This window comes from Eretmochelys imbricata, chromosome 6, assembly GCF_965152235.1.
Source record: "Eretmochelys imbricata isolate rEreImb1 chromosome 6, rEreImb1.hap1, whole genome shotgun sequence".
Classification (NCBI taxonomy): Eukaryota; Metazoa; Chordata; order Testudines; family Cheloniidae; genus Eretmochelys; species Eretmochelys imbricata.
This window is the reverse complement of record NC_135577.1, coordinates 18,844,985-18,872,788: the sequence shown is the minus strand read 5'-3', so window position 1 is coordinate 18,872,788 and position 27,804 is coordinate 18,844,985. Positions and strand designations below refer to the sequence as shown.

Sequence of the window (27,804 nt, the reverse complement as noted above, 5' to 3'; positions counted from 1 at the left end):
CAGCAAATATTGTTGTAGTTCACAAACATTCCGTGGTGCTGCCCACTTGAGGCCTCCCTTTACCTTGTGCGGGTCCATTTTGATACCAGGGGGATGTAGGATGAACCTTAAGAATTCTATGAAGGACTGATCCAAGGCACATTTTTCTAGCTTAGCATGGAGGCCATGGTCACATAGCCTCTTCCAGATGGAACAGATGTGCATGGTGTGGTGTTCGGTATTGTTAAAAAAAAAAAGTATGTTATCCAGGAGTTCTACCACATATTGATTCAGAATCTCCCAGAGTATGTCAATAATAAAATGTTGGAACATTTTGGGTGCATTTTTCAAACCCAAGGGCACCATGAAATACTTGTTGTGACCCTAATGAGTTTGAAAGACAGTCTTCCATTCATCCCCAGCTCGAACACATAATAGGTTGTATATCCCCTGGAGATCTAGTTTTGTGTATACTCAAGCGGTGCTCGCATGGCCCATTAGCTCGGGGATTAGTGGTAATGGGTATCCGTTTCTCATGGTGACCTGATTCAGGGCCCAACAGTCGCACACAGGTGTAGCCTTCCATTTTTTTTTTTAAACAAGGAGGATGAATCCCCAGCAGGTCAGGTGGACTTACAAATAAAGTTCTTGACTTGGGTCTATTGAAGGTAGGTACACAGTGTGGCCCGGTCAGGCCTGGTGTTTATATGCCCAAATGGAATGTTTGTCCCTGGTTGTAACTTGAGTGGGCAATCGGTCCCTGTGTGGGGCAAGACATCTGCATTTTTACCCCAGAGACATCATTGTAGTCACTGTATTTGAATGGAAGTTGAGGACCAGTTTAGTGGATGGCTCTGCCAGGCCAGATGCCCTGGTTTGTGACCACCAGGGAACTACTGTCCACTGCCAACTTCCTGCCATTAAGCTGTGCTGCTGGCTGAATTCTGAGTGAAAGTTGAGTTTAGTACACACCAACAGAGAAGGAGGTTGTGGAGGGCCAGCTATGGGATTCCCAGGATCAGAGGGGAGTGTGGGAATGGATGGCATTGAACTGTAGGGTCTTTCAATGCCCTTGGATAGTAACCTCGAGAGGAACAGTTTCTGCAGCCACTGGTCCAGAGTGCAAGTGGGACCCATTGATTGTTACTAGGTCCAGAACGGGCTTAGGCCACGGGGGACTCTGTAGTGTCCATGCTGATTTTGTGGTGATAAAGCTGCCCCAAGTCAACGAACAGGGGGCCATTTCTGACTTTGGTGGAGGAGGGTACAAATTTAACCATGATTCCAGGGGCTACTTAGGCATATGAAAACTCTTTTTTTGCAGATAACAACCTAGGAATTACCTGACAGGAACATGGTATTTAATTCCTATATAAAGAAAGGAAAAAAAATGCAAACACCAATTAAATCTATATTTTAAGTTTATATGTAAATTTAGATAATACAGTAAAATATTCTCAATCCCAAACCTTGAGGTATCAGTTTTGAAGCCTTAACACAGATATCAGAAGTACAAGTTAGATAGTTTGTACCCTCTCTTTAGTAGAGACAAATAAAATCTGCTTACATTGTCTAACAGACACATTCTGTGTTACTGCCATTATCTACTCTATTTTAGTTAACTGTTTTTCACTCCACTAAGAATGTATTTATTTAATTTTAACATGTGATTATGTTTTTTTCCCTCTTTTTATTAAGAATGGGAATTTATTTTTCAAATTATTTTGGCATTCTGTTTACTGATCACAATCTTGTGCATGACTCACTAACATTTGACTCCATCATTATGATTAGTATCAGTCTTGGAACCGTGTTTACTTTCACACAAATTTTAAGTTGTTATTTTACAAATATAACTAAAAATACAATTTTAAAATAAGTGACCTTCATCTGCACAGAGTCTAAAGTTCTGTGTTCAGCTATTTTTTTTAAGCGGCACTGCTAAGGTGAGCCGCTCTGCCAGTGCTTAATTTGTGCCAGGGTTGAGCTCTGGCACCTTTCAATACAAATTAAACACAGGGAGAGTCTTTCACTATGTGCTTATATATTGCACTTCCAGCATGCCCTGTAACACTTTAACTCCTCTATCCCTTATCTCTTCCATTTGTATTAAAGGCCCCACCTGGTTGTGGAAAATGCAACACACAGTGTCCTTCTTCATTATTCTTCATATTAGTATAAGATATAAGAGTATCAAAAAGTCAAACACAAAATTCTATCTCAGGCTGCCAGCCAAGCCTATATTCTAACAGGTGCCTTCATTGTGCACAACGGGACGGCCTGGTCTACAATCACCAGTATATACTGGAACCCAGACCCACTCTTCTTCTTCAGGGGTCCCACCCGGTCCATTCCTACCCACTCAAATACTACTTGGGCATCCCGTTGGGCCCTGTTAGCTGGTACCCAGGGCTTGAGGCACAGAAATCGCACACAAACCTTGTTGATGCCTGGCCAAAAATACCTGACGGCTACCCTTTGAAGCATCTTCTCTCTCCCTAAGTGTCTGGCAGATGGCACCGAGTGGACGAGGTGTCATAGCCCCTGCCAGAGTATCTTGGGAACTGTCAGCTGTTGGAGCATCTTCTGTGGTTGGGGGTCTTTTGTTACTGCTACAGTCTCTTGTGGATTTCAAAGTGGGGTCCCTGTGATGTCCGAGATCCCCACTCCACTCCCCATCAGGGGTAACTATCTGGTCCCAGGCATGACTTAGGGTCTGGTCTTCTCTCTGCTCCTGCACAAATTCCCTATTGTTCATCAAGCATTCTTGGCCTGTCTCGTCTAATGCCTCCGCTTCTACGGGGCGCAACACTGGTGGCTCTGCCTGCCCTGAGGGACTCTCACCTGAGTCCTCCATCTCCTTTCAGTCCATGAACCCCCTTACTTTTGGGCCTGGGTTTGTTTCTGTGGGGTGGTTGCTGCTCCATTGCTACAGGATCTGCATTGTTTCAGGAAACCACCTCCAGTCACATCCCAGGATTACAGGATAGGCAAGGGTAGTCACAAGGCTGACACAGCAGGTTTCCTCATGGCCTTTTACTTTGAGCTGTACCTTGGTTACCGAGCAGGGCTGTACATCCCCGTGGATGCACTGGAGGTAGATGGGGGCCTGAGCCGTGTCAGGGGATCCCACCAGACTGATCTACACAATAGTCTGGCTGCACCTGAGTCCTCTAGGCCCATTACCTGAGTGTCGTTGACCCACACTGGAGCAGTAGATTGGGCAGGCCCCTCTTCTGAGCATGGGGCCTGTGGCCCATGCCTCAAGAGAGCTACAATTCATAAAGGGTCACTCTCACCTGATATGCCCCTCCTGTGTGCACTCGAAGCATTGGCCCTTCGGGACCCCTGACAGCATTCTCCTTTCTAGGATGCGGTGTCTCCTTCTTTTCAGGATTTTTGGTCTCCTCTGTGTAGGGCCTCAATATTGATGATCTTCTCTCTGGCTGAGAATACCTCTTGCAGGGTTGGTCAGGTCAGTGGTCCCTGTTCTTCTCACCTCATCCGGTCTCTGCTGGAATTTGGGTCCTTATTCCCGCGGCTTCCTGGTCTCAGAGCCAAAGGGGCCAGGTCCTTGGCAGCCATGTAATCCTCAATGAGCATCATCACCTCGGGTAGGGTCGACAGCCTATGGTGCTTCAGCCAGTCCCTTCCTCCAGCTGGGAGAATTTGGGTGAATTGCTCTATCACAATCCCCTCCACTATCTGCACCCCAGTCTGTCTCTCTGGGTTTAGCCGGCACTAGCAGCGGTCCCACAGAAATTGGGACACCACATGGGATCCGACTCAGGGGAGATTTCTCCTGACGAAACCTCTGTTGGAACATTTCTGGACTGATTCCCAGGTGGTTGAGTATGGCCATCGTCCTCTTGGCATAGTCCAGCACCTCCGTAGGGTCTAGGTTCTGATATGTGGCTTGTGCAGGGCTGGTTAACTAGGGAGCCACAAAGGTAGCCCAGTGTTCTAGTGGCCAGCATGCGGTGGTGGCCTGCCATTTGAAGGTGACCAGGAAGGCCTCAGGGCCCATCTTCATGCACTGGTATGGGCAGCCTGGCAGAGGGGTTGTCTCCCACCAGCCCGGGCATCGCGGCTTTGGTTTCCCCTTGCAGATGTAGTAGTACTGACATCTGTTGGATCAGACACTCTTGCTGCTGCAGCTGCTGCAAGGCCACCAACTCATGCATCAGCTGTTGCTGCTGTTCTTGTGGATGGGCCATCGGTTGGTGCTGTTGGGCCGCAATGTGTTGTAGCAGCTGCCCCGATGCTGCTGGGCCACCTGCTGCTGCTGGCTCTCCAACAACCATTTCAACAGCTTTTCTGTGTCCGTGGTTTCCTTGCCATTTAGTCCCCTTAACCCTCTCACTTGGCCTTTCTAACAGGACCCGGTCTATGCCCACATTCTTCACTGTGATGGGATCCCTGGGGTGCAGCCTGGGATTGTGGGACCGCTGTGCCCCCTTAACTCTGCAGCCTAGGGTGTCTCTCACAGTGCTTTGCTAGTGACAAGCAGCAACCCCCTCCAGGTGCTGTGATCACTCAGCACAACCACACGTGGAGCCCCACACCCATTGCATGAATGTTCCCAGATTGCATGATTGCATGAATTGTTCCCAGAGCCACTCATGAATCACACAGAGAAAGCTGCCAGCCGAATCCCCCCAGCTCCCAGCACTGTACCTCAGGAATATACCATCTTGCACTGCTGAAGATGAGCAATGCAAATTTATTAATTGGTTCATCACTTCCTCAATGGAAAATGGATATACGCCAGCCTTTGCAAACCTGAGCAGATTTACCAACACTTCAGGCAAACTCACTGGTGAAGATAACGGTAAAAGAAGTTTGAGTACAAATGATAGATTTTAAGTGATTATAAGTGATTGACTTTTTGCCTGAGTTAGTTACCAAAATAAAATAAAAGATAAGCACGCAATCTAAACTCTCAACCCTATTAGGCTGGGCAACATCTAGATTAAGTGGTTTTTCTCACCCCAGTGGATATTGCAGTTCACAGTACACAGGTTTCACCCTTGAAACCTGACCCAGCCTCCTCTGTTAGAGTCTTCAGTCTTCTGAGTGTCCTTGTTGCTTGCAGCGTAGGTGGGGGACGGAGAAAAGGCCAAGCAGTGGGCCTGTGTTCTGTTTTATACCCTTAGTCCATGTGCTTAGAGAATACAACACAGGTATGTCTGGTGGGCATTGCTGAGTCATCAGCAAAGTTGAGCAATACCTTTGGTGTGGCCTTATGCAAGTTTGAATTGTAGTTCCCTTGCTGGACAATGACTGTTGATGGTTGTTTGACACCCGCCCGGGCATTGGTTACTTTCCTTGATGTTGCCTCTGGAGCTAATATCTGGCTGATTCCTCAATTTACAGCATGTTTTACTGACAACCGTTCAACATAATCTAATAACTTCATATGCTATGGCAGGTCTGGGCCAGGGCTGGGTTGAGGCCGGGGGAGGGATGCCTCTCCTCCAGCCGCGGTAGATCTGGGGTTTGGGTGGAGCCAGCAGGGAGAGGCGCCTCTTCCTCAGCCGCGGTAGGTCTGGGGTTTGGGTGGAACCAGCAGGGAGAGGCGCCTCTCCCCCAGCCACGGTAGGTCTGGGGTTTGGGCGGAGCCAGCAGGGAGAGGCATCTTTCCTCGCTGCAGCCCTGAGCACCTACATGATGCTTAATAGGCTGCTGTATGGCCACGTGGCCTTGCAGCTTAGAGGGAACTTAGATCATAACCTTTTCCATGATACCTTACAAAGAATGCTTTATATGCAATATCACAATTATATGTAAATGAGGACTACGGGGGTTACAGGGTGCTCTCCCAAGGTATAGGCTATCCACCATGCGTTGGGGGGTTGGCTGTGTGATCCAGGCCAGCAGTACTGCCTAATGGCGATACTCCGCAGTGTAATGCCTAACTGTGAGAGTCCAAGGGTCAATTTCATTGGTAGTTACAATTTGGGGTAGTGTCACCCACTGGCAAGAGTCCATAGGCCACCTTGCCTAGCAGCTAGAGCTCAGGGTGGTGTCACCCACTGGTGAGAGTCCAAAGTCTGCTTTGCCTAGTGGCTGTAGTTCAGAGTAGCCTCACCTACTAGCAAGGAGCAGGTGGTAGGGGAACACGGGCCCACCCTCCTCCACCAGGTTCTGACCTACGGCCCTTTGAAACAGTAGCCCTTGTGCAGGGTTCAGGGCCTGATACCCCTACATGCGCTCCCTGGGTCACTTCCTACCCTGGTTCCAGTCCTTCAGACTTTGTCATGGGTTGGACTTGGGTCCCCCATGTGTTCCCCTCTGATCCATCTCTGGAGTCACTTCCACTGGCCTCAGCAAGTCATCACCCAGCTCTTGCAGTGTACTGTCTTCCAGTGCATCAGCTATGAGGCTCAGTCCTGACGGCTTCCCTGCAGGAGGCTGCTGCACCTGACTCCTCTCCTCCTCAGTCAGCCCAGACTGAGCTGAGTCACTCCCTTTTCAATGTGCCCTCCACTGAGAGCATACCCAGCAGAGGTGAGGGTCCCTGAACAGCTCTTTAACCCTCACGTCCCCAGGGCAGTGTTGGTACACCCCATCACAGATGTGATAGTCCATACCTCCAGGAAACACCCTACACCCCCATGTTCATCTTTATAAAATGATTATGTGGTATTTAATGCAAAGTTTTTCATGTTGGGTGTCTTCAGAAGACTCATAATACACTGAGCATGGTTGTTATAGTGATGTTATAATAAGATTATAGATTATGATTTCATGTATATAGTTATGAAGCTGAAAATGTATCCTCATGGCTTAAAGCAAGCCCATGCAAAAATTCTCCAAGAACAGAGAGGCAGTTCACACCACGTCAGGGCATGGATGGGACAAACCCAGCCCAGCCTCACAGGAACAACAGACACTGTCTTAGGCAGCAACAAAAGAATCTGTTAGATCCTCGAGCGAGTCACCCCCTTCCTTTGGTCAGTTTGGAACTGCGATGAGGTAATGCTCACCTGACTCTGAAGTGGGAGGGGGCAAAGCCAAGAGGAAAGAAAGGACATGATAAAAGGGAGAGACATTTTGCCACGCTCTCTCTCTTCCACCTACATCTGCAGACACCACCATCACCAAGCGACTGAAACGCTGATCAAAGGGGAGAGCCTGACTGAAAAGTAACCAGCCAGCCTGTGGTGAGAAGCATCTAAGTTTTTAAGGACATTGAAAGTGTTAAGGTCAGCTTAGAATGTGTTTTGCTTTTATTTCATTTGACCAAATCTGACTTGTTATGCTTTGACTTATAACAACTTAAGATCTATCTTTGTAGTTAATAAATTTGTTTATTCTACCTGAAGCAGTGTGTTTGGTTTGAAGTGTGTCAGAGGCTCCCCTTGGGATAACAAGCCTGGTACATATCAATTTCTTTGTTAAATTGATGAACTCATATAAGCTTGCAGCATCCAGCAGGCATAACTGGACACTGCAAGACAGAGGTTCCTAGGGTTGTGTCTGGGACCGGAGATATTGGCTAGTGTCATTCGCTTGCAAGTAGCTGGGAGCCAGAGGCTGTGCGTGAACGGCCCAGGAGCGGGGGCTCTCACAGCAGAGCAGGGTAAGGCTGGCTTCCAGAGTCTAGGATTGGAGAGGGCTAGTAGATCACCGATCCACATAACACCAGAGGGGAACATCACAACAGAGTCACTGCGGCGGCTGGAGGAGAACAGCAGACAAGAAGTTTCTGTGTCAGTGGCTGAGAAGAGGGAGGGAAGAGCAGTAGGAGGGCAGTGTGAGGTGAGGGATTTTGTTAATGATTTATTTGAAGAAGTCAGTGTCATCCTGTGCAAAGGAAAGTGAGGTCAAGTAAGGGGGAGGGAAGGGGAAGTCAAAGGCGAAAAATAGGTGCCTTCGATTGCAGGCATGTGATTCATTTAAGTTAGCGAAGTAGAGTTGTTTAGATAGGAAGATGGCGGAACTGAAAGAGGAGAGAACAAATCTCTAGTGGAGGAAGTCAGGTTGGTCACAGGATTTCTGCCAGAGACACTCAGCTGTGCTAAAACAATGAGTAGTCTGGTGGCACCTTAAAGACGAACAGATGTATTTGGGCATAAGCTTTCATAGGTAAAAAACCCACTTCTTCAGATGCATGGAGTGAAAATTACAGATACAGATTTAAATATACTGGCCTATGAAGAGAAGGGAGTTGCCTTACAAGTGGAGAACCAGTGCTAATGGGGCCAATTCAATCAGGGTGGATGTGATCCACTCCCAATAATTGATGAGGAGGGGTCAATACCATGAGAGGGAAAATTGCTTTTGTAGTGAGCCAGCCACTCCCAGTCCCTATTCAGGCTCAAATTAATGGTGTTAAGTTTGCAAATGAATTGTAGTGCTGCAGTTTCTCTTTGAAGTCTGTTTTTGAAGTTTTTTTGCTGAAGGATGGCTACTTTTAAATCTGTTATTGAATGTCCAGGGAGATTGAAGTGTTCTCCTACTGGCTTTTGTATGTTACCATTCCTGATGTCTGATTTGTGTCCATTTATTCTTTTATGTAGAGACTGTCCAGTTTGGCCAATGTACATGGCAGAGGGGCATTGCTGGCACATGATGGCATATATCACATTAGTAGATGTGCAGGTGAATGAGCCCCTGATGGTGTGCCTAATGTGGTTGAGTCCTATGATGGTGTCACATCGGTGCTTCTGCAAGTCAGAGAAGTGTAGGGAAATGTGGTGGTCCGGCATGAGCTCTGATGCTGGAGAAGACCTGTGTGCCTGGGGTGTTGGAGGCCTGATAGGTGGTGGCTTCTAGAAAAGTTGCAACGCTTGCAACACTGGTCTGTGAGGGTTTCTGCCCTGATGCTCCCACAGGGGACTAAAGCCCTTAGACCTGCCTCCCTGCAGGGCAGAAGTCCCTAATCCCACCACCGTGCTGCACGGCAGAAGCCCCAGCCCAGTGTGGTAGGAGGAGAAACGTGGGGGGGGGGAGAATGTGCGTGGGGGTCTCCTTGAGCCACAAGCTTCTGTCTCCTGCTGGGTATAGATGTTTGGTACCTTTTTCACTTGGTATGTAAAAATGTTCCATCATTTTCTTTGCCTGAAGATTGGGCTGGTCAAAGGATCAAATTCACGTTCCTTTGTCTAAGGCAGACCTGTTTACCAACTCCCCCGGACGTGCCTGGCTTGAACACAGTTTAGTCATCATTTCAGCATATGTCCATAACTCTTAATACCAACCATGTAAATACATCACACAAGATTATTATTGACCAGTGTGTTATTAGTTTTCAAAAGATACCTCACAAGACATATTTTGTGCAAAGATTATTACAACCTTACAACCATGTGTAGGGATTGAATACAGGGTGCACAGTGTCATTTCACAGCTCATATTACACTGCTTTTTAAAGATGCATTAGATTTTGGTGACTACAGAGCAGAATTAAGATGGTTTTGGTGCCCCGATGGTGCATCCATACTGATGGCTGGTGCCAAATTTCTTAAAGAGCCTATTTTAAAAATAATTTTAATTAAATAAACTAATTAACTAATTTACTTGTAGTATCTTGAAAAACTCATTCTGTATTTAAAGAGTAAGAGCTGTAATTTGGGGAGGATGCACTATATTTTTCGTATATAACAAAATGGTCAAATCCGTGCTTTAAGTGCAAATCTCAATTCTACCCTAACTATGGAACCATAAAAACATAAGCCATCTATAAATGGCCAGAGGACTTTTGTTAAACAGACAGAGAATTCTGTTTCGTTTATTATAGTGTGGCAAGGCACCTCCTTCATCTTGCCAGAAATAGTGCTTCCCCCTGTGGCCATGGCAGGCCTGGGGTAATCAGCCTCACTCACGGCTGGGTTTGCCTTCCCCCTTCTGTGCTCCCTTGGTCATACTTTCAGGGTAGGCCTGAAGGTTGGCCCAAGGCTTGATCCTCCACCAAACGAAGAGGAAACAGTCTCATAAACAAAGAAAACCCAGGGGGCTACCTTTCGCTGCCTTCTCCCTGGTGCAGGGTGTCACTCCGGTCGTTGCGCTGAGGTGTCAGTTCTTCCCCCAGCAGGCCTCAGGTTTGGCAGTTTCCCCTATGGGAAGGAGCCCAGCCTCCCACCGTGGAGAAACTTATTTCCCTACTGACTCTAGCCTAGCAGCTGCTTGTTTCTCTCTTTGCCCTTTTCTCTCCGCAGAGAAGGTGGGGGTTTAAGGGCCTCAGACAGGCCTTAATTGAAATCAGGTGTCCCTCCTTGACCTGAGGTAACCCCTTCTCAGCTAGTAGGGAAGAGGGCCTTTAACATTCTGGAGCTAATGTATCTACCTTCTAGCACTCTCTTGTACGAGTGTATACTTGGTGCAGTTCACCTCTGTCCCTGAAGCCTGTCCCTTCTGTGGCGTGAGGGAGACCCTGGCACATGTGTACCTTCAGTGCACCAGGTTGCAGCCCCTCTTCCAGCTCCTCCAGAACCTCTTATTGAGGTTCTGGCTGCACTTTCCCCCGCACTTGTTTATTTACGCACACCCAATCCAAGGCCCCACAAAGTTGCGGGACCACCTCGTCAACTTCCTCCTGGCCATGACCAAGGTGGCCATTCATAACACAAGGGAGAGGAGGTTGGTTGTGGAGGGGGGCCCTGCGACTGTGGGGCCGTCTTTCGTTCTTTTATCTGCTTACGTATCTGGGCAGAGTTCCTCTGGGCAGTGTCAGCTGGCTGTCTCGATGCCTTTGAGGATCAATGGGTGCTGCCGGGGTTCTGTGCTTGGTGTCCCCTTCTGGTTCCCTTGTTTTAGCCCTTTGACCCCCACGCCTGTTCCCATGATTTCCTTTGTTGTCCCCTGAACTTGGTTGGGTTTTGGGTCCAGTAACTCCTCCCTAGGCTGGGGGAGGGGCTTTTAGCAGTGGGCGAGCTAGCGCCCACCCACATCCTGGTGTTCAAAAGGAGCACCCTCTTTCAGCCTTCCATCCTGACTTTGTCATATATCTCCCTCCCCCCGCCACAGACACACACACACACACACTCTCAACACCACAGGGTTTGGCTGCTTGGGCTGAAAAACATTGTACCCGTGACAGGTGGTCAGTGTTGCCATGTCTGATCCCTGATCTGTGCTGCACCCTGAAGTGGAAGGGTTGTAACAACATGAACCATCTCGTCACCCTTGCATTTCTTTCTTTGTTCTGGTGCATCTATTTGACGGGGACATGGTCAGTGATGAGGGTAAACCTTCATCCGAGTAGGTAATATTGGAGGGTTTCCATGGCCCACTTAACAGCACGGCATTCCTTCTCTACCACAGCATACTTTTGTTCTCTGGGCAGGAGTTTTCTATTAAGGAATAGGATTGGGTGTTCTTCCTCTCCTACCATTTGAGAAAGTATGGCCCCCAACACGACCTTGGAGGCATCAGTTTGTAGTAAACACTCCTTTTCAAAGTCTGGGGCTACTAGCACTGGGTTACTGTAGAGGGTGGGCCTCAGATCTGCAAAAGCTTCTTCAGTAGCACTGGTCCATTTTACTATGTCTGGGCCTCGGGCTCTTATCATATCTGTCAACACGTATGCTTTGGTAGCAAAGTGGGGAATGAATTGCCTGTAGTACCCAACTATCCTCAGGAATGCTCTGACCTGTTTCTTCTGGATCGGTCAGGGACAACTTTGAATCGCCTCTAACATGCTCAGCTGAGGTTTCACTATGCCCCTCCCCACAATGTAGCTGAGGTATTTGGCTTCTGCTAGCCCTATTGCACATTTGGAGGGATTCGCAGTGAGACCCTCCTTCTTCAGGGTATCCAGTACTGCTTCCAACTTTTCTAGATGTGTCTCCCAGTCTGGGCTATGTATGATAACATCGTCAGGTAAGCAGCCGCATACTTGCCATGTGGATACAACAGTTTTATCCATGAGCTGCTGGAAGGTTGTGGGAACCCCATGGAAACCAAAAGGGAGGACTGTGTACTGGTACAATCCCTCTGGTGTCCAAAAGGCAGTCTTCTCTTTGGCTTCTTTGGTCAGTGGGATTTGCCAATAACCTTTGGTCAGGTCAAGGGTGGACAAAAATCATGCTTTTCCCAACTGGTCAATTAGCTTGTCTATATGAGCTGTGGGGTAAGCATCAAACTGGGACACCTTGTTTAATTTTCAGAGGTCATTGCAGAATCGCATGTTGCCATCGGGCTTAGGTACCAAGACAATTGAACTGGACCACTGACTATGGGACTCCTCAATGACTCCCAGCTCCAGCATTCTCCCAACTTCGGTCCTGATCTCCTCCGTTTTTGCCTTTGGGATCTGGTATGGCTTAACAGGCACCTTTACTCGAGGATTTGTGATGATATGGTGATGAACCTCTGTGGTTCTGCCTGGCTTCTCCAAGAACACGTCATGGTTCCGTCCAATCATATTGATGGCTTCTGCTCATTGTTCAGGGGTCAATTCAGGGGATATTCCCACCTTTCCCTGAGGTTTGCTTTCTTGGGGTGGTATCTCTAGGGTGACCAGATGGACTTCCCTGTCCTGCCAGGATTTCAATAGGTTGGCATGGTAGATCTGTTCCAGCTTCTGGAAATCAGGCTGTCGAACCTTATAGTCGACCCCCCAATGGCTTCTATTACTTCATCTGGCCAGGAGCTTGCTCTCTGCTGTGGGCACCAGCACCATTACCCAGTCTCCCACCTGGAATTTTTCGGCCATCGCCCAGCAATTGTAATAGGTCTGTTGGGCCTCTTGTGCCTTCTCCATGTGTTCCCACGCTATGGGGGTGACTTGGGCTATTCTGTCATTCATCTGCATCACACGCTCAACGATGCTTCTTCCCTGGTTAGGCTGTTCTTCCCAGCCCTCCTTGGTGATGTCCAGTATGCCATGCAGGTGGTGACTATATAACAGCTCAATAGGAGAGAACCTGGTTGAAGTCTGAGGAACGTCCCTTGTAGCAAACTTCAGGTAAGATAGCAAGGTATCCCAATTTTTCCCATCCTGGCTCCCCACTTTCCATATCATGTTCTTCAGTGTGCTGTTAAAACGTTTGATGAAGCCATCGGTCTGGGGGTGGTATACTGACATTCTTAAGGCCTGTATGTGGAGCATTGCACACAAGTCCTTTATCAACTTTGACACGAAGGGGGTTCCTTGATACGTCAAGACTCTTTGGGTATCCCCATCCTAGAGAAAATTTGGATTAATTCCTTAGGTATCATCTTGGACATTGTGTTTTGTAGGGATATGGCTTCTGGGTGTTGGGTGGCATAGTCCAGAACAACGAGCACACTCTGATGGCCCGGGATGACTTCTCCAGTGGGCCTATCAGGTCCATGGCTATCCTCTTGAATGGGACTTTAATAATTGGGAGAGGTACTAAAGGGGCCCTCAAGTGCAGTTGGGGGCCATGTAATTGGCATTCTGGGCAGGAGGCATAGTATCGTTGGATCTCCATATAAACTCCGGGCCAAAAGAACTTCCATAGGATTTGATCAAGGGTTTAATCTACCCCTATATGTCCTCCAAACAAATGACTGAGCTAGGTCCAACACTGTCCTCTGATGCTGTCGAGGTTCCAAGAGCTGCTCCACCTCTTGCTCTTGCAGTCAGACTACTCTATATAATAGGTCCCTTTTTATCATGAAATACAGCCCTGGGCCTTTGGTTTTCCCATCCACCGGGACCCCCTTCATCTCAACTATTTCTTTTCTAATGTTATTGTATAGTGGATCATTGGCCTGATCCTGCCAAAAATTCTCAAGTGAGGGTCCAATATGCCCAAATTCAAGGGAACCTACTTCTGTTTCCCTGTCAGGGTTGGTCTCTGTGGAACTGGGTCCAGCTTCTGGCTCGTTGACCCTTTGTGTGCTCCCCTGCCTACTGGACCTCATTTCTTCCCTGCAAGCACATACTTTTGGTTCTGGGCCAAGATCTTGGTTCCCAATCTCTTGTCTGTTGTCCTTTCTCACTTAGTCTTTTGGGGTTTCCCAGTTGTAGAAAACGAGTCCTGGGCTAATTTACAGAAGATCAGGAGGGGGCTAGTTACTGGAGCCATCGTATCAATCCTGGGATCGCCATCCTCCTCTGACTCATCTATGGGGAGTAGGCTTCCAAACTCTGAGAAGTCTCGTCATATAAGGACCGGATATGGGAGTTTTGGGACCACGCCCACCAACACCCTTGTGGTATTCCCCTGGACCTCAGTTTGTACAGGGATGGTCGGATAACAATTGACAGCACCATGAACACAGGTTATCCTGGTGTGCTTGGCCCGAGACAGCTGGTCCTTCCCCACTAGTTTCCCTGAGACTAGTGTGACGGCACTTCCGGAGTCCACTAATACAATGGTTTGTATGTCATTCATCCTAACTGATTACGTGTATCTATGGAGGGCTATTGCAACTCCCATAAGATTTATCAAGCCACAAAGATCTTCATGATCCCCCAGATTCCACTGCATGGGCTCCTCCACATTAGGGCACTGGGTGGCTATATGTCCTACTTTCCCACAAGCATAACAGCTATACCCTTCTTGAGGTATCCCCCTATTCTTTGGGCTAGTGGGCCTTACCCCACGACCCTCTCTCCCCATGTCTCCAAGTCCATTTGTGGCCTCAGGTTGCTCTTCAGACTCCTTTGTCCCCAATACAGTTCTGCCCGGTGTTTCAGAGACCCAGGCCCTCGGGGCAGGGACTGGCCTCTTGACCTGGCATGTCTCTTCCCTGGTAGTCTGAGAGAGGTCTTTGGCTGTTAAGTGTCTCTCCACAAGGGCAATTAATTCATCATAGGAGGAGGGGTCATTTTGCCATCCTGGTACCTCCACTCATGGAATCTCTGGGCCCTTATAGCTGTTGTCACCTCAGACCTCACTAGGATCTCAGCCTTCAATTGGGGGTAATCGGTAGCTGCTTCCCCTGCCATGTCATACTAGGCCTTCTGGGCCTTCCCACACAGGAAAGGAGTGAGGATGTTGTCCCACTGGTCTCAGGTCCAAGCCTCACATAGGGCCTTTCTCCCAAAGGAGAGAAAATACACCTCCACATCATCATCCATTGTCATCGTCTCTAGGTAACTGCTTGTCTGTAGGGATCGTGTCCCATCATGGCCATGCGTCATAGTGGTCAGAGCCTTCAGCTGGCTCATGACCTCCTGCAGGGTGGCTCGATCCTGGGCTGCCTGGCTCATCAGCAATTGATTTGTTTTTCTGCTGTAGCTGTACCAACTCCTGTTGGGCAGCCATCTGGACCCTGGTAGCCTCTTGTGCTGCTGTGGCCTTCACCAGCGCCCTCACTACATCATCCATTTTGGAGGTGAGGGTGATTTACCTTGCCCTGGGACGGTTTGCCATGAAGTCTGTCCCACTCCTGACATCACATGTGGCAAGGCATCTCCTTCATCTTGGCAGATTTAGTGCTTCCCCCTCAGACGATGGTGAGCCTAGGATAATCAGCCCCACTCATGGCAGGGTTTGCCTTCCCCCTTCTGTGCTCCCTTGGTCGTATTTTCAGGGTAGGCCTGAAGGTTGGCCTAAGGGTTGATCCTCCGCCAAACAAAAAGAAAACACTCTCATAAACAAAGAAAACCCAGGGGGCTACCTTTCGCTGCCTCCTCCCTGGTGCAGGGTGTCACCCTGTTTGGTTTCCCTGGGGAGTCAGTCCTTCCCCTATCAGGTCTCAGGTTTGGCAGTTTCCCCTATGGGAAGGAGCCCAGCCTCCCACTGTGGAGAAGCTTATTTCCCTATTGCCACTAGCCTGGCAGCAGTTTGTCTCTCTCTTCCCCCTTTTCTCTCCCCAGAAGAGGGGTTTTTAAAGGCCTCGGGCAGGCCTTCATTGGAATCAGGTGTCCCTCCTTGACCTGAGGTAACCCCTTCTCAGCTAGTAGGGAAGAGGGCCTTTAACATTCTGGGGCTAATGTATCTGCCTTCTAGCACTCTCTTGCAGCCTTCCTGCCTGACTTTGTTACAATAGATAACCCGAACAGTGTATGAGTGGGCATTTGTAGTCTTAGTTAAGTCCTATGAAACTGAAGAAAGTACTTATTTCAGGTATTTAAAATACACCATATAAGAAATTATTTAACATAGCAATTTTTTAATAAAAACATAAACTCACTTCAAAGAGTAGTCTTTAGACAGGCAAATTAATGAATATAATACTTTGCACTTTCAAATTAAATCCCTTAACTTTCTAAGTCCAAAGCGTACAATGTCTTCTCTACAAGCATGTGCAGTCTAACCAGTTTGGTGTTTAGTAGTACATTAAATTGCAATATCATTTTAATATACCATAAAAACTATTAATCCTGTGGCAATACTTTGACAAAAAAATCAATTTATGCTTGAGGCTCATGACATTCTTTTGTAGACTGGTGTTGGTTTGCTTGTTTTTGCTCATGTCTTTGTTGTGGCTGGTTGCCTGCAGATGTGTTATCTCAGAGGTATGAAAGGCAGTGATGCGGGTGTGAGAGCTGAAGCAGAGAGATGGGAGCTGAGGCAGATAGTGGGTGGAATCCTGGCTTCAATTAAGTCACTAAGAAAACTCCCCTTGACTATAGTGGGGCCAGAATTTCAATCAGTGCATCTCCTTTCAGTGCATAGAGTTATATAGAGAAGACTGGTACCTGCTGATAGTAGGTGGGAAAAATTTAAAGGTTCATCCCCCCAACAGCCTGAGTCATGCGCCTCCCAGGCATGACCTGCCCTCTTACCCTCAATGGCCCCTCCCTGTAGCTTCCAGCTGTTTGCTGCCGCCTCTCCCCGCAGCCACAGTTTGCAGCTCGTCAGCTCCAGGAGCTTCTGCACAGGGAGGGGACCCAGCTGGCAAACCCTGGCAGAAATTGGTGGTCACATGTTGCCAGAAACTCTGGTGGTACAATAAGGATGCCAATAATGGACGTAGATTGAGAATCCAGCCACACCATCTTAAGTCCCAGGTAGCAATTGATCTAGGTGCTGCTCAATCTCCAAGGAGGCGATGTCCATTTGGGATTTGCCATGATGGTGATAATACAGCACTATTTGTTATACAGATGCTGTCTTAAAATTAACTTGCCCTGTTAGACTCTTGGTATCAGGCTCTAAGAAGCCACCATTTCCTCTTAGTTATGGGGATGTTATTTCACAAAGTGTAACAGCAGTTACGTATCGCTGAGTGATAGTCATACTTACAATTGTAAGCAAATGCTCATGTTTTTGGTTGGTACTTTAGTGGGTAAATTAAAGTAAACTCTCTGGGTTAGAGAAACATGATCATTGCTATTGTAGCTCCAGAACTGATTTTAAAAATGACTGACCAACACAAAAGTATTCTTTCCAGCAAGTTAAAAAAGTATGGATTGGATGAATGGACTATAAGGTGGATAGAAAGCTGGCTAGATCATCGGATGCAATGGGTAGTGATCAACAGCTCATGTCTAGCTGGAAACCCGTGTCAAGTGGAGTGCCCCAATGGTCATTCCTGGGGCTGGTTTTGATCAACATCTTCATTCATGATCTGTATGATGGGATGGATTGCACCCTCAGCAAGTTTGCAGATGACACTAAGCTGTGGGAGAGGTAGATACTCTGGAGGGTAGGGATAGGGTCCAGAGTGACCTAGACAAATTGGAGGATTGGGCCAAAAGAAATCTGATAAGGTTCAACAAGGACAAGTGCAGAGTCCTGCATTTAGGATGGAAGAATCCCATCCACTGCTATAGGCTGGGGACTGACTGGCTAAGCAGCAGTTCTGCAGAAAAGAACCTGGGGATGACAGTGGGCAAGAAGCTGGATATGGGTCAACAGTGTGCCCTTGTTGCCAAGAAGGCTAATGGCATATTGGGTAGCATTAGTAGGAGCATTGCCAGCACATTGAGGGAAGTGATTATTCCCCTCTATTCTGCACTGGTGAAACCTCATCTGGAATACTGTGTACAATTCTGGTTTCCCAGGTTTAAGAAAGATGAATTCAATCTGGGACAGGGGCAGAGAAGAGCTACTAGGATGATCCTTGGAATTGAAAACATACCTTATGAGAGGAGACTCAGGAAGCATGGCTTGTGTAGCCTAACCAAAAGAAGGCTGAGGGGAGATAGGATTGCTCTCTCTAAATACATCAAAGGGATAAATACCAGGGAGGAAGAGGAGTTATTTAAATTAAGTGCCAGTGTTGACCCAAGAAGAGATAGATACAAACTGGCAATCAACAAGTTTAGGCTTGAAATTAGAAGAAGGTTTCCAACTATCTGAGAAGTGAAATTCTGAAAGAGCCTTCAAAGGGGAGCAGTGAGGGCAAAACCCCTAACTGACTTCAAAACTGAGCTGGATTAGTATACGAAGGGGGTGGTATGATGGGATTGCCTACAGTAGCATGCAGCCCATTGGGGACTGCCTGTAGCAAAAATCCTCAACTGGTAAACATGAGACACAAGACTGGGAGGGTTCTGAGTTACTACAGCCTATATGTCAGAAAATGATTATGGCTTTGCAGAAGTACTCATTAATGTGACATAAAGGCCCAGAATGGAGCTTCTTAAAGCAGCTGTACTTGCAAGGGCCTCTATAAATAGTGAAATCAGGGAGCAGAAAGAGAAAGAGTTTGGCTCCAATACTACCCATTTCAAAAACAAAGTTTGACAAGCTCAGATAAGAAACAAAAAATGGCCAACTATACAACAGCATGACAAAGTAATTCCAGAGGGCTGGTCACGGGAAAAATCCCAGGTGATCCCAACATAAACCCATATTGGTGCAAAATATATTGTAACATCACAGGTATTGGAAGGAATGAGGTGAGACCACGTTCTATACAATACAAAATATCATGAGCCCTGACACAGCAGTGTCTGTTTCCCCTGGAGCTGGTGACAGGCTACACCAGTACCATATGAATGCTTTGTTTCAATTTCCCATTCCCTCAGCCTCTCTGTTGCCATGACCCCCTGCAGGCCAGCCACTGGGGGAGAGGAAGCTCATTACAATTTAATAATAGAGATGAAATTGCTGCACATGGTGGGATTGTATATAAGGGACGCTGTCCTAATACCATACAATATGAAATGCCAAAAATGCCATGCATAATGCACAGCTGTAAGTGTCAATATGGGGCTATTTTATGAATTTGCCAGGGGGCCAATGAGATTTTAAAACTGAAATGTAACAAACTAGGTTAGCCAAGTTGAAATGTGTTGTAGCCAATGAATTTAATTAGGAGAACCTCTTATTGAGTCCAGGGAGCGTTAGCAGACTAATTTTAATGCTAGGTTCTTTTCAGGTCAGCTTTTAATTTGAACAGTATTTCTCAGATGAGGATACTTGGGGCTCTTGACTGGCCAATAGTTTATTAATTCCCCCAGAACCACATACCTATGTCCGCAGCAGTTCATCAGTCAAGTGTTCAAACAACAAATGTTTTACGCATATACTGAATACAAAGTGCATTCCCCTTCATTTAAATCCAAAAATAAAATACAAAAATATCATATAAATCTGTCCCCAAATGACAGTGTTTTCCTTAGACGCTGTACTCTCCCTATAACATTTGGACTGAATGGGAAACAATCCAAGGGGTGTATATATATAATATTTCAATATTTCTAGCCTCTAGGAAATCTTAAGAGTATGAGATCCATTTCCCAGTGTGCTTTATGGTTTCTAAATCACAGAAGGGGAAGCTTAAAAAGGTGAGAAGAGATGGAGCAGAGAAATTGGGCAGTGCAGCTTGCAGTCATGGGGATATATTTCCATCTGCCAGTAAATAAGCACATCCTAGATTGCTTTTTACCTTAGTTCTGATTTTAAATACCACTAAAGAGCTTTAACAGTGGCCCTGCATTAATTTGCCAATAGCCTTGTATTAATTTGTCAGTGTCAAAGATGATCCCTGTATCTGGTCAAGAGTGTGGGGTTTTATTTTTTCCCCATCTGCACGTGTCAAGAAGATTCCAACCTTTCCTTTCAGATGCAGACCTAATCACAATTCTGGAGCTCTTTATCACCTTGAAATTGAATTACTGCAGTGTGCTCTGTTTGGGATCATACAAGACAATTCAGAAACTTCAGCTAGGGTAGACTGTAGATGCCTATTTATAAAGTGGTACATTGACACATTTGTGCTGTATCGTCTGCACTGGTTTCCTACTGATTTTATGCAAAATGTAGAGGTCCCTTTTTCATCTATAAAACCTTAAATGGAATGGGTGATGGATGTTTGAGAAACCACATCTCTTCTTATGCAATATGGCAGCAGATGTAATCAGCTGAAGAGCTGACCTAACCCAACCCTCTGCCCAGCCCTGAGCCCCCTCCCACACCCCAAACCCCTCATTCCCAGCCCCAGCCCCACTCCAGAGCCCTCACCCCCAGCCAGATTCCTCATCCCCCCACAACCCAACCCTCTGCCCTACCCTGAGCCTCCCACACATACTCTGCACCCCTCAGCCCCACACCATTAATTTTATGTTCACCAATATGGAGGTGATTTATCACACATCTCCTCTATATTGGTGTACATAACAAGATTCATTCCACATATGAGTGGGGAAAATTAGAGGGAACAGTGGTGACAGTAGTTGTTTGTAGGTGTTCTAAGTGCTCTTACCCTCCTTCATCAGCATAGAAGATTAAGGATCAGAGTTGTAAGTGGAGGCTTCCATTTCTTCTTGTGTTTCTAGGAAACCTCTTTTGCAAAGGGACAGAATTCTGAGAAGGAGGGGTTCATGTTATCCCTGATGGCCACAGAGCTGAAGATATAATAACAAAAACGTTTTATAAATGGGGGTAGGTGTCTTCTTGTTTGCATAGCTTCATAAAAATTGCAGAAAGAAAACTGTTCTCACATCAGTACCATCTACAAATGATGACATTTTTTTTGCATTATATGGTACAAGCTCACATTGTTGTATGATTACAGACTTTTGCTTTAACAAAAGGAAAAAAAAGTATGGGAAAATGCATACAGTATATCACCTGGGTCTAAGTATTTCCCAAACTTTCAAAAACAGTACTATTTTGAGTAAATAGCTGCATTATCAATCATATTTAGAAGATTTCTTCCACTTCTGGTGAAAATTAAACATTGTTTTATGGCTGGGCTGGTAATCTAGTGAAAATAAAGAGTTTTCAGTCCTGCTCCAAGTGTAAATCTGCAAGTAAACTTAATCATGGAGCTCTTAATGCAGCCATCTCTTTACCATACATCACAATATGACATATTAGCAAGCCGTCCTATTACCAAATTCCAGATGAAAACAATGAATGCTCTTGTAATTTTGATATGAAATGTATGGCAAATTTTTTAAATACTGGTAATGGCACCTGACATTTCAAAAACATCTGAGTCAGTCCAACCTTCCCCCTCCCTCGACCCCCATACTCACACACACTAGAGGTCCCTCAGTTCTAAGAAACCCATTTGAATTTTTGTTTTCCCTTCCAACAGCTCTTCAAATGTTTGCTTGGGTCTGGTCTGATCAGTAGTTAGATCTTTTTGAATTCTTCCAACACACTTTAGCAAATCACAATAGGTATCACAGTGAGAAGCCTCATCAGTAGGTCAGGCCCTTATGTTCAGTACCTGATTGGTAAGTAGCTCTTACCTCAGCCTCAGCCATGAGAAAAACAGGGAGGGAAAAGAGGTCATGTTGGTTAAAAAAATGGGGGCCCTTCTGATACTGAGAAACATGAGGGGCTAAGGACAGCTCTAGGCAAGAGAAAGGATGGCCGTGTCATTCAATTGCTGGATTGAACTCAAGACACTCTGTGTGACCTTGGGCAAGTCATTCAATCTCTTATGGGTCTCAATTCTCCATTTGAAAAATGACAATAATAATATTTCCTTTCCCTACCTTTTACCTGTCTGGTCTATTTATATTGTAGGATCCTCAGGGCAGGGACTGTCTGTGTGTAGTGTTGCTCCTTCTTCTAGCACCAGTGTCCTGTTCTGACACCATCGTTACCCTCAGCCCAGTGGTGGCAGGTGTCCAGCACATTGCAGATCAGAGGAGAAACCAGTGACAGGGAGTCTGGGTAAACTCTAAGTGAAACTTGTCATATTTACATTTATTCACCTGTTTTGGAATGAGAGGGTCAACAGCAGAGGCTCCTCTTCCAGAGATCTGAGCCCAGCACCAAATTCCCAAAGAGAAACTCTGCCTCCAGAATGGACTCTAATCAGCACCCAGGGCAAAGAACAAACTCTATTACTGTTGGCACAGCTACGTCCTTCCCAAAGCTTACCCCCAACACCACTCCTCATATGGGGGTGTCTCTCTTTTTTTATCTCAGTTGGGTCCTTCTTTAAGAGTCATGTGTCCTCTCCCCAGTTTGGCACCTTTTTCTCCTCAGCTTCTCATTTGCCTTCCCTCCTTTCTTACCTTTAAATTTTGTGGAGCTTGTCTCTGTTGCTTCATCAGGAACACCCTCTCCCCACCTCCCCAAGCTAGGGCTTATCTCCATACTTTCCCACATGGCTCTACCATGATGACTGAACTTGGGGGTCCCACAGGGAGTGGGGGCTTCTCTCCCTAATACAAAGTCAGGGCTCTTTTTCTCTATCAAACATTAGGACTTCCCTCCCCTTTTGGCGGAGCGACCATATTTTGAAGGCAACTGTAGTGATGGAGGAGGCCATGCAGGTGACAGTTGCGATGGGTGGGGTGTCTCTACATGTGTGCAAGATTTGGCAGCTGTCGGGGGTGCAGAGGGTTCCCTGTGAGCCCTGGAGGGAGGGAGGAGTGGCAGTATGTGACAGCCATGCTGGGGGCTGGTCATTGAGATGCACATGGTCATAGCCAGGCTGCTGCCATAGTTCCACACTCCGGTGGCTGGCAGCTCTGCCAGGAACCCAGATTCTGCAGGGAGGGACACAGAATCCAGTGGAAAATTTCTATTGTAATAACCTCACCATTGTTTCTGGAACAGGCCCTGCCAACAGGGTCACATGGTCACCCTCCTCTCAGGGGCTCTTCTTCCCCAAACTTTGGGGATCCCCCTGGTTGTGGGGCTGGTCTCCTCTTTGTCTTCCAATCCCCCCAGCCTTTTATCCCTGGTCTCAGAGGAAGGTGGGTGTGATGCTGCCAGTGCTGGGCCTCGCAGCTGCCTCCCCCCCCCCCAGGCCTGAGGCTCAGAGCTGGGGGCAGAGACAGGAGACGTCTGTGTCCTGCAGGGGAGCAACAGAGCCAGTGCTGGGGTCATGGAGGGCCAGGATCTCCCAGCTCCTCCTGCTCTGAGCCTGGCCCCAGTGAACAGGGAGGAGCCTGCTCTGATTGGGTTGCACCATCGTGGGGCTGATCAGTGCTGAGTCCAATCTGATTGGCTGAGAGCTGGGTAGGTGGGAGTTAGGGTGGCCAGACAGCTGCCCCTTAATTTCTGGTTGGTTAGTGGAAAGAGTGAGGGGCGGTGCTTATGAGGACACCTTACCCAGAACCTTAAATCTTATTGGTCAATGGCAGAGGTTTAAGGATAGGGGGTGTCTGAGTCATTGACAGTTCTGATTGGTCAAGAGTCATGTGCAAGGGGTGGGGCTTAGGCAGGAAATTACACCCCACACTGGTTCCTCATTGGCATAGGGTGGGGTTGTGACAGGCGGTGGAGCAGGGTTTCTACTTCATTCTTCACGTGGATTGGTCAGGGAGAGGGGCTGGTGGGCGGGGCCGCCTGTCAGAACAGCTGTGACGAGCCCCCTTCACACTGTGATCCCCCTTCTCTGTGTTTCTCTCTCCTGCAGCTTGGGGGGTTGTCATCTCACAGACGCTGACTGCGGGGCTCTCACCGCTATTCTCAAAACCAGCCAGAGCCTGACAGAGCTGAAACTGCCTGATAATAAACTGGGAGATGCTGGAGTGCGGCTGCTGTGTGAGGGACTGAAACACCCGAACTGCAAACTGCAGACGCTGGAGTAAGTAACATTTGGCCTCCTCTGTGTATTTACAGGTGTCCTCTGGGTAAAGTGCTTGACACAGTGAAGATGGTGGAGGGGAGGAGATTTTTTCCCTCTCTTTTACTCTCTGTTGTTTCTTGGGGACTGTCACCTCATTACCCCACTGCCTACAGCAAGAGGGGGTCTTACTAGTAGTAGCTAGGTGTCAGCTCCCCGGCACCAACAGCCTTTCACTCACTCAAGCACTCTCCTCTGGGCTTATGCCAGCCCCAGCTTTGCCTTCCAGGCTGACAAGAGAGGCACCCTAATCACTGAATCGCTGATTCATTCTCCTGTGATATCCGGCCCCTGACTCTGGCTACTCACAGAAGTACCAGAATCTTTACATGCAAAGATGTAGTGTCCCCCAGTTTATCAGAGTTTCCTTCAATCACTGCTCCTGTAGTCCACACAGCACTTGCGAACACTTAAAATAAAAACAAAAGTAGATTTATTTAAGAAAGAATAAAGATTTATCCAAGAAAGAGAGAAGGTGATGGGAACAACTGGTTGTAATGCAAAACAAGATCCTAAAGTGGAAACCTGGGTTTACCTTTGCCAGTAGTTACCTTTCCTATCTAATGAACTAGGTTTTTCCCACAAAGTTCAGTCAGTTGTAGAACTAGCTGGTTTTATAAGAACCAGGATCCGAATATTCAGGACAGGTCCCTGAACTCCTCAAGGCTTTCTTTACTAAATATGGTGTGTCTTTTCCTACACTCTGTTTTCCTGAAAACCATCATTTGCTATATTCATAGCAGGGAAATGCCCGCCCTGCTGTGATGTTCCTTTTCACCTCCAAGTGGTTTTGATCATTTGCCATGGTCTTTGATGCTTTTCCATTGAATGTTCTGGGATGTGGCAAGGGTAGACAGCACAGCTTTTTGTAGATATATTACACGTTATACTTGATGAATAAATATCCTATAAGACGTGTTTGGTGTATTGAGTTTTTCCATTCTGAGGTGAGAGCTGCTTGCAAAGAGCAGAGGACCCTTTGGCAAAGGTTCTCTGTGTCACAAAAACCCAATGTTATTTTCCCTTATTCTTTGTCTTTCCTCTTATTACACCAACTCCACCTCATGCTGACCCTGGTGTTCTTCCTGGCAAAGGCTTTACATAGGTGATCTAGCATTTTGCTCGGACCATGGCCAGGCCAGGGCTCCCTCTGATCCCCTCTCAGAAGGCCTTCTGCAGCTGAGTTCTGGCTTTTGATAACACTCTTCTCCAATGCCCAAGAATCTGAACCTGGGCATCTCCAGTGAGATTGACCCTGTGGAGCACTGTTGAGACTGTCTGCTACAGGCTGTTGGCCTTGGAAGCAACAGCACAGCTCTTCAGAGTCGCACAGAAACGTGCGTACATCACCTTTGGTGTTTAACCCACTCAGAGGAAATACAATGACATACTTTCCACGACCACATCCCTCTGCACTGTTTCAGCACAAGCACTGGCAAAGCAGCTGCAGTCGTGCAATGAGTCTTCTCCCAGTGATGTTCCACACTGCCCCTGCCCATCCTTCCACAAGTGCTTTGATAACTCAGAATCACTGGGCTCAACACAGGTGTCTTTAGGGGAAATGTAACAGCCTGTGATGTGCAGGAGGGCAGACTATATGAGCTAATGATCTCTTGTGTCCTTAAACTCTATGAACCTGATTCTGTCACCTGTGAAGCCACTCACTGGAGTTAGTTGCAAAAATTCATAATTTTGGTTAAAAAATGGATGACTTGTTAAGCGAAATATTCCAACAAGAATTGTTTCCATTTTTCAGCAAGCTGTGCCACGCATATCCCTGCTGTATGCCAGCCCCAGAGCAGCCGAGGGAAGGCTTGTTGGTCTCTGCTTGGTCTGGCCCCTCTCAAATTTACAAAGACACAATTAACAAAAAATACCATGTTAGAGGATTATAACTTCAAACACGTTGTTACGTTGCACTCCATATTCTTTATGGAAATATGCTTATGAATATGACATAACTGGACTATGCTTTATGCAAAATAAGTCATGTAAGATATCACTGGAGAGGTTATAATCTACTGAAAGTGTTCATCCTATTTGTATGCAAGTATCATTTCTATGTCTGAAGTTAGAAATATGTTACTAATGTAATTATGCTTATGGAGGGCTATTAATGGTACTTCAAGAACTTGATGACTCTTAAGCAATTGAATGGATTTGTTTTCCTGTAAGTCTGTGGAATGCCTATGAGAAGGAGAGGTGATGGGGGTCCCTGTGAAGACATGTGTCTGTGTCACCTGATGCTGGAATCCATCTTGGATTCTATATTTTCCCATGAGGCATAAAAAAAAGTTTAAACAAGAGGACTAAGGATTCCCACCTTCTGCAAAAGCTATATGAGGCCAGTCATGAGGAAATCCCTCCTTACCACCCAAGAGGTCTGCTGGAACTAACAGAGACTGAACAGGGGGAAGGATTGGACCCGGACTAGAAATGAATCTAGTCTGTGAAAGAAGCTTATTGGAACACCTTTGAGGATGAGATATTACATGTAACCAGTTTCTTAGTGTATTAAGCTCAGCCTAGCGTGTTTGTTTTATTTTGCTTAGTAACTTACTTTGTTCTGTCTGTTACCTCTTATGATCACTTAAATCCTAAATTTTTTACTTAATAAAATCACTTTTGTTTATTAATAAACCCAGTGTAAGCAATTGTTACCTGTGGGGTGGTGGTGGGGAAACAGTCTGTACATATCTCTCTTTGAGAAAGAGGGCAAATAATATGAACTTATGACGGCCATATTTGGGGTCAGGAAGGAATTTTCCTCCAGGGCAGATTGGCAGAGGCCCTGGGGTTTTTTTGCCTTCCTCTGCAGCCTGGGGCACGGGTCACTTGCTAGAGGATTCTCTGCACCTTGAAGCCTTTAAACCATGATTTGAGGACTTCAGTAGCTCAGACATAGGTTAGGGGTTTATTCCAGGAGCGGGAGGATGCGATTCTACGGTCTGCACTGTGCAGGAGGTCAGACTAGATGATCATTATGGTCCCTTCTGACCTTAAAGTCTATGATTCTATGACTCTAACTTATATTGTATAAACTTTATAAGTGTAAGATGAATTTATCTAGGGTTCAGACTCCCAGAAAGGCTGTGCCCTGGGGTGCTGAGGCAAATCCCAGTAACTGAGTCTGCCCAGAGCTGAGCTGAACTCAGGGTCTGCATTCTGTAGAGGGGCGTGGCCCCTATCTCTTCATCTGGAGGAAGCCTGGAGGAAGTGCTGGAGGAAGCCTGGAGGGTCTAGCTAAGGAAGACAGAGTTAAGGGGTAACCGTGTGGGCAGAAGGCTTAGGCTCAGCGGTGTCTCAGCACATCAAGTGACAGTCCCAAGGGAGTCCCAATGAGAGAACACACGAGTCAATGTAAAAAAAAGTGACTGGTGCATTGGGAATTCTTGTGCAAAAACATAAAATGCTACACCATGGCAATGCTGACTAACCCCTGGTTTATGTGCATGAACACAAACATCCCACAATGCACAATGGCTGCCTGTTGACAGCATCCACAGCAATTTCCACACTCCTGAGATGTGCTAAAGAGAACACAGAGCAGGGTAATTAGTTAACAAATTAACACCAGGATGAACCCTACCCTCTGCACTCTCCCACCCCAACTAAATCCTCTTTTCCATGGTTCTCCATCACCCATTGATTGCTCCCATCCTTCCAGCCCCAAGGGACTCCACTATAGCAGGTGGGGAAGAACTTTGGTGAGCATTCTCTGGGCTGCGTGGAGGACCCCCAGGAATATCCTTCCTTTGGGCCCAGAGCACTCACATCTCTAGCTCCTATAGGAAAATGGGATAGAGAGAAACTGAGTTTAGCTACTAAACAAAACAACTGAAAAAATAATAAAATTTAAACTAACAAACATGACTGAAGAAATGAATTAAAAGAAAAAAATCCACCTCCTCACCACCATGAGCACTGACACCCAAAGCTGCTGGTGCTCTTTCATGATCCACTCTG

At 46.8% G+C, this 27,804-nt stretch overlaps 1 protein-coding gene across 1 annotated transcript in view; it reads left to right on the top strand.

The window, feature by feature from the left end:
- Window positions 1-27,804, top strand: part of LOC144266499 (NACHT, LRR and PYD domains-containing protein 12-like) — a 171,717-nt gene that overhangs the window by 16,102 nt on the left and 127,811 nt on the right. Inside the window, exon 4 of the mRNA XM_077819933.1 lies at window positions 23,629-23,799. Coding sequence (XP_077676059.1) covers window positions 23,629-23,799 — 171 coding nt within the window. The remainder of the gene's footprint in view (window positions 1-23,628; window positions 23,800-27,804) is intronic.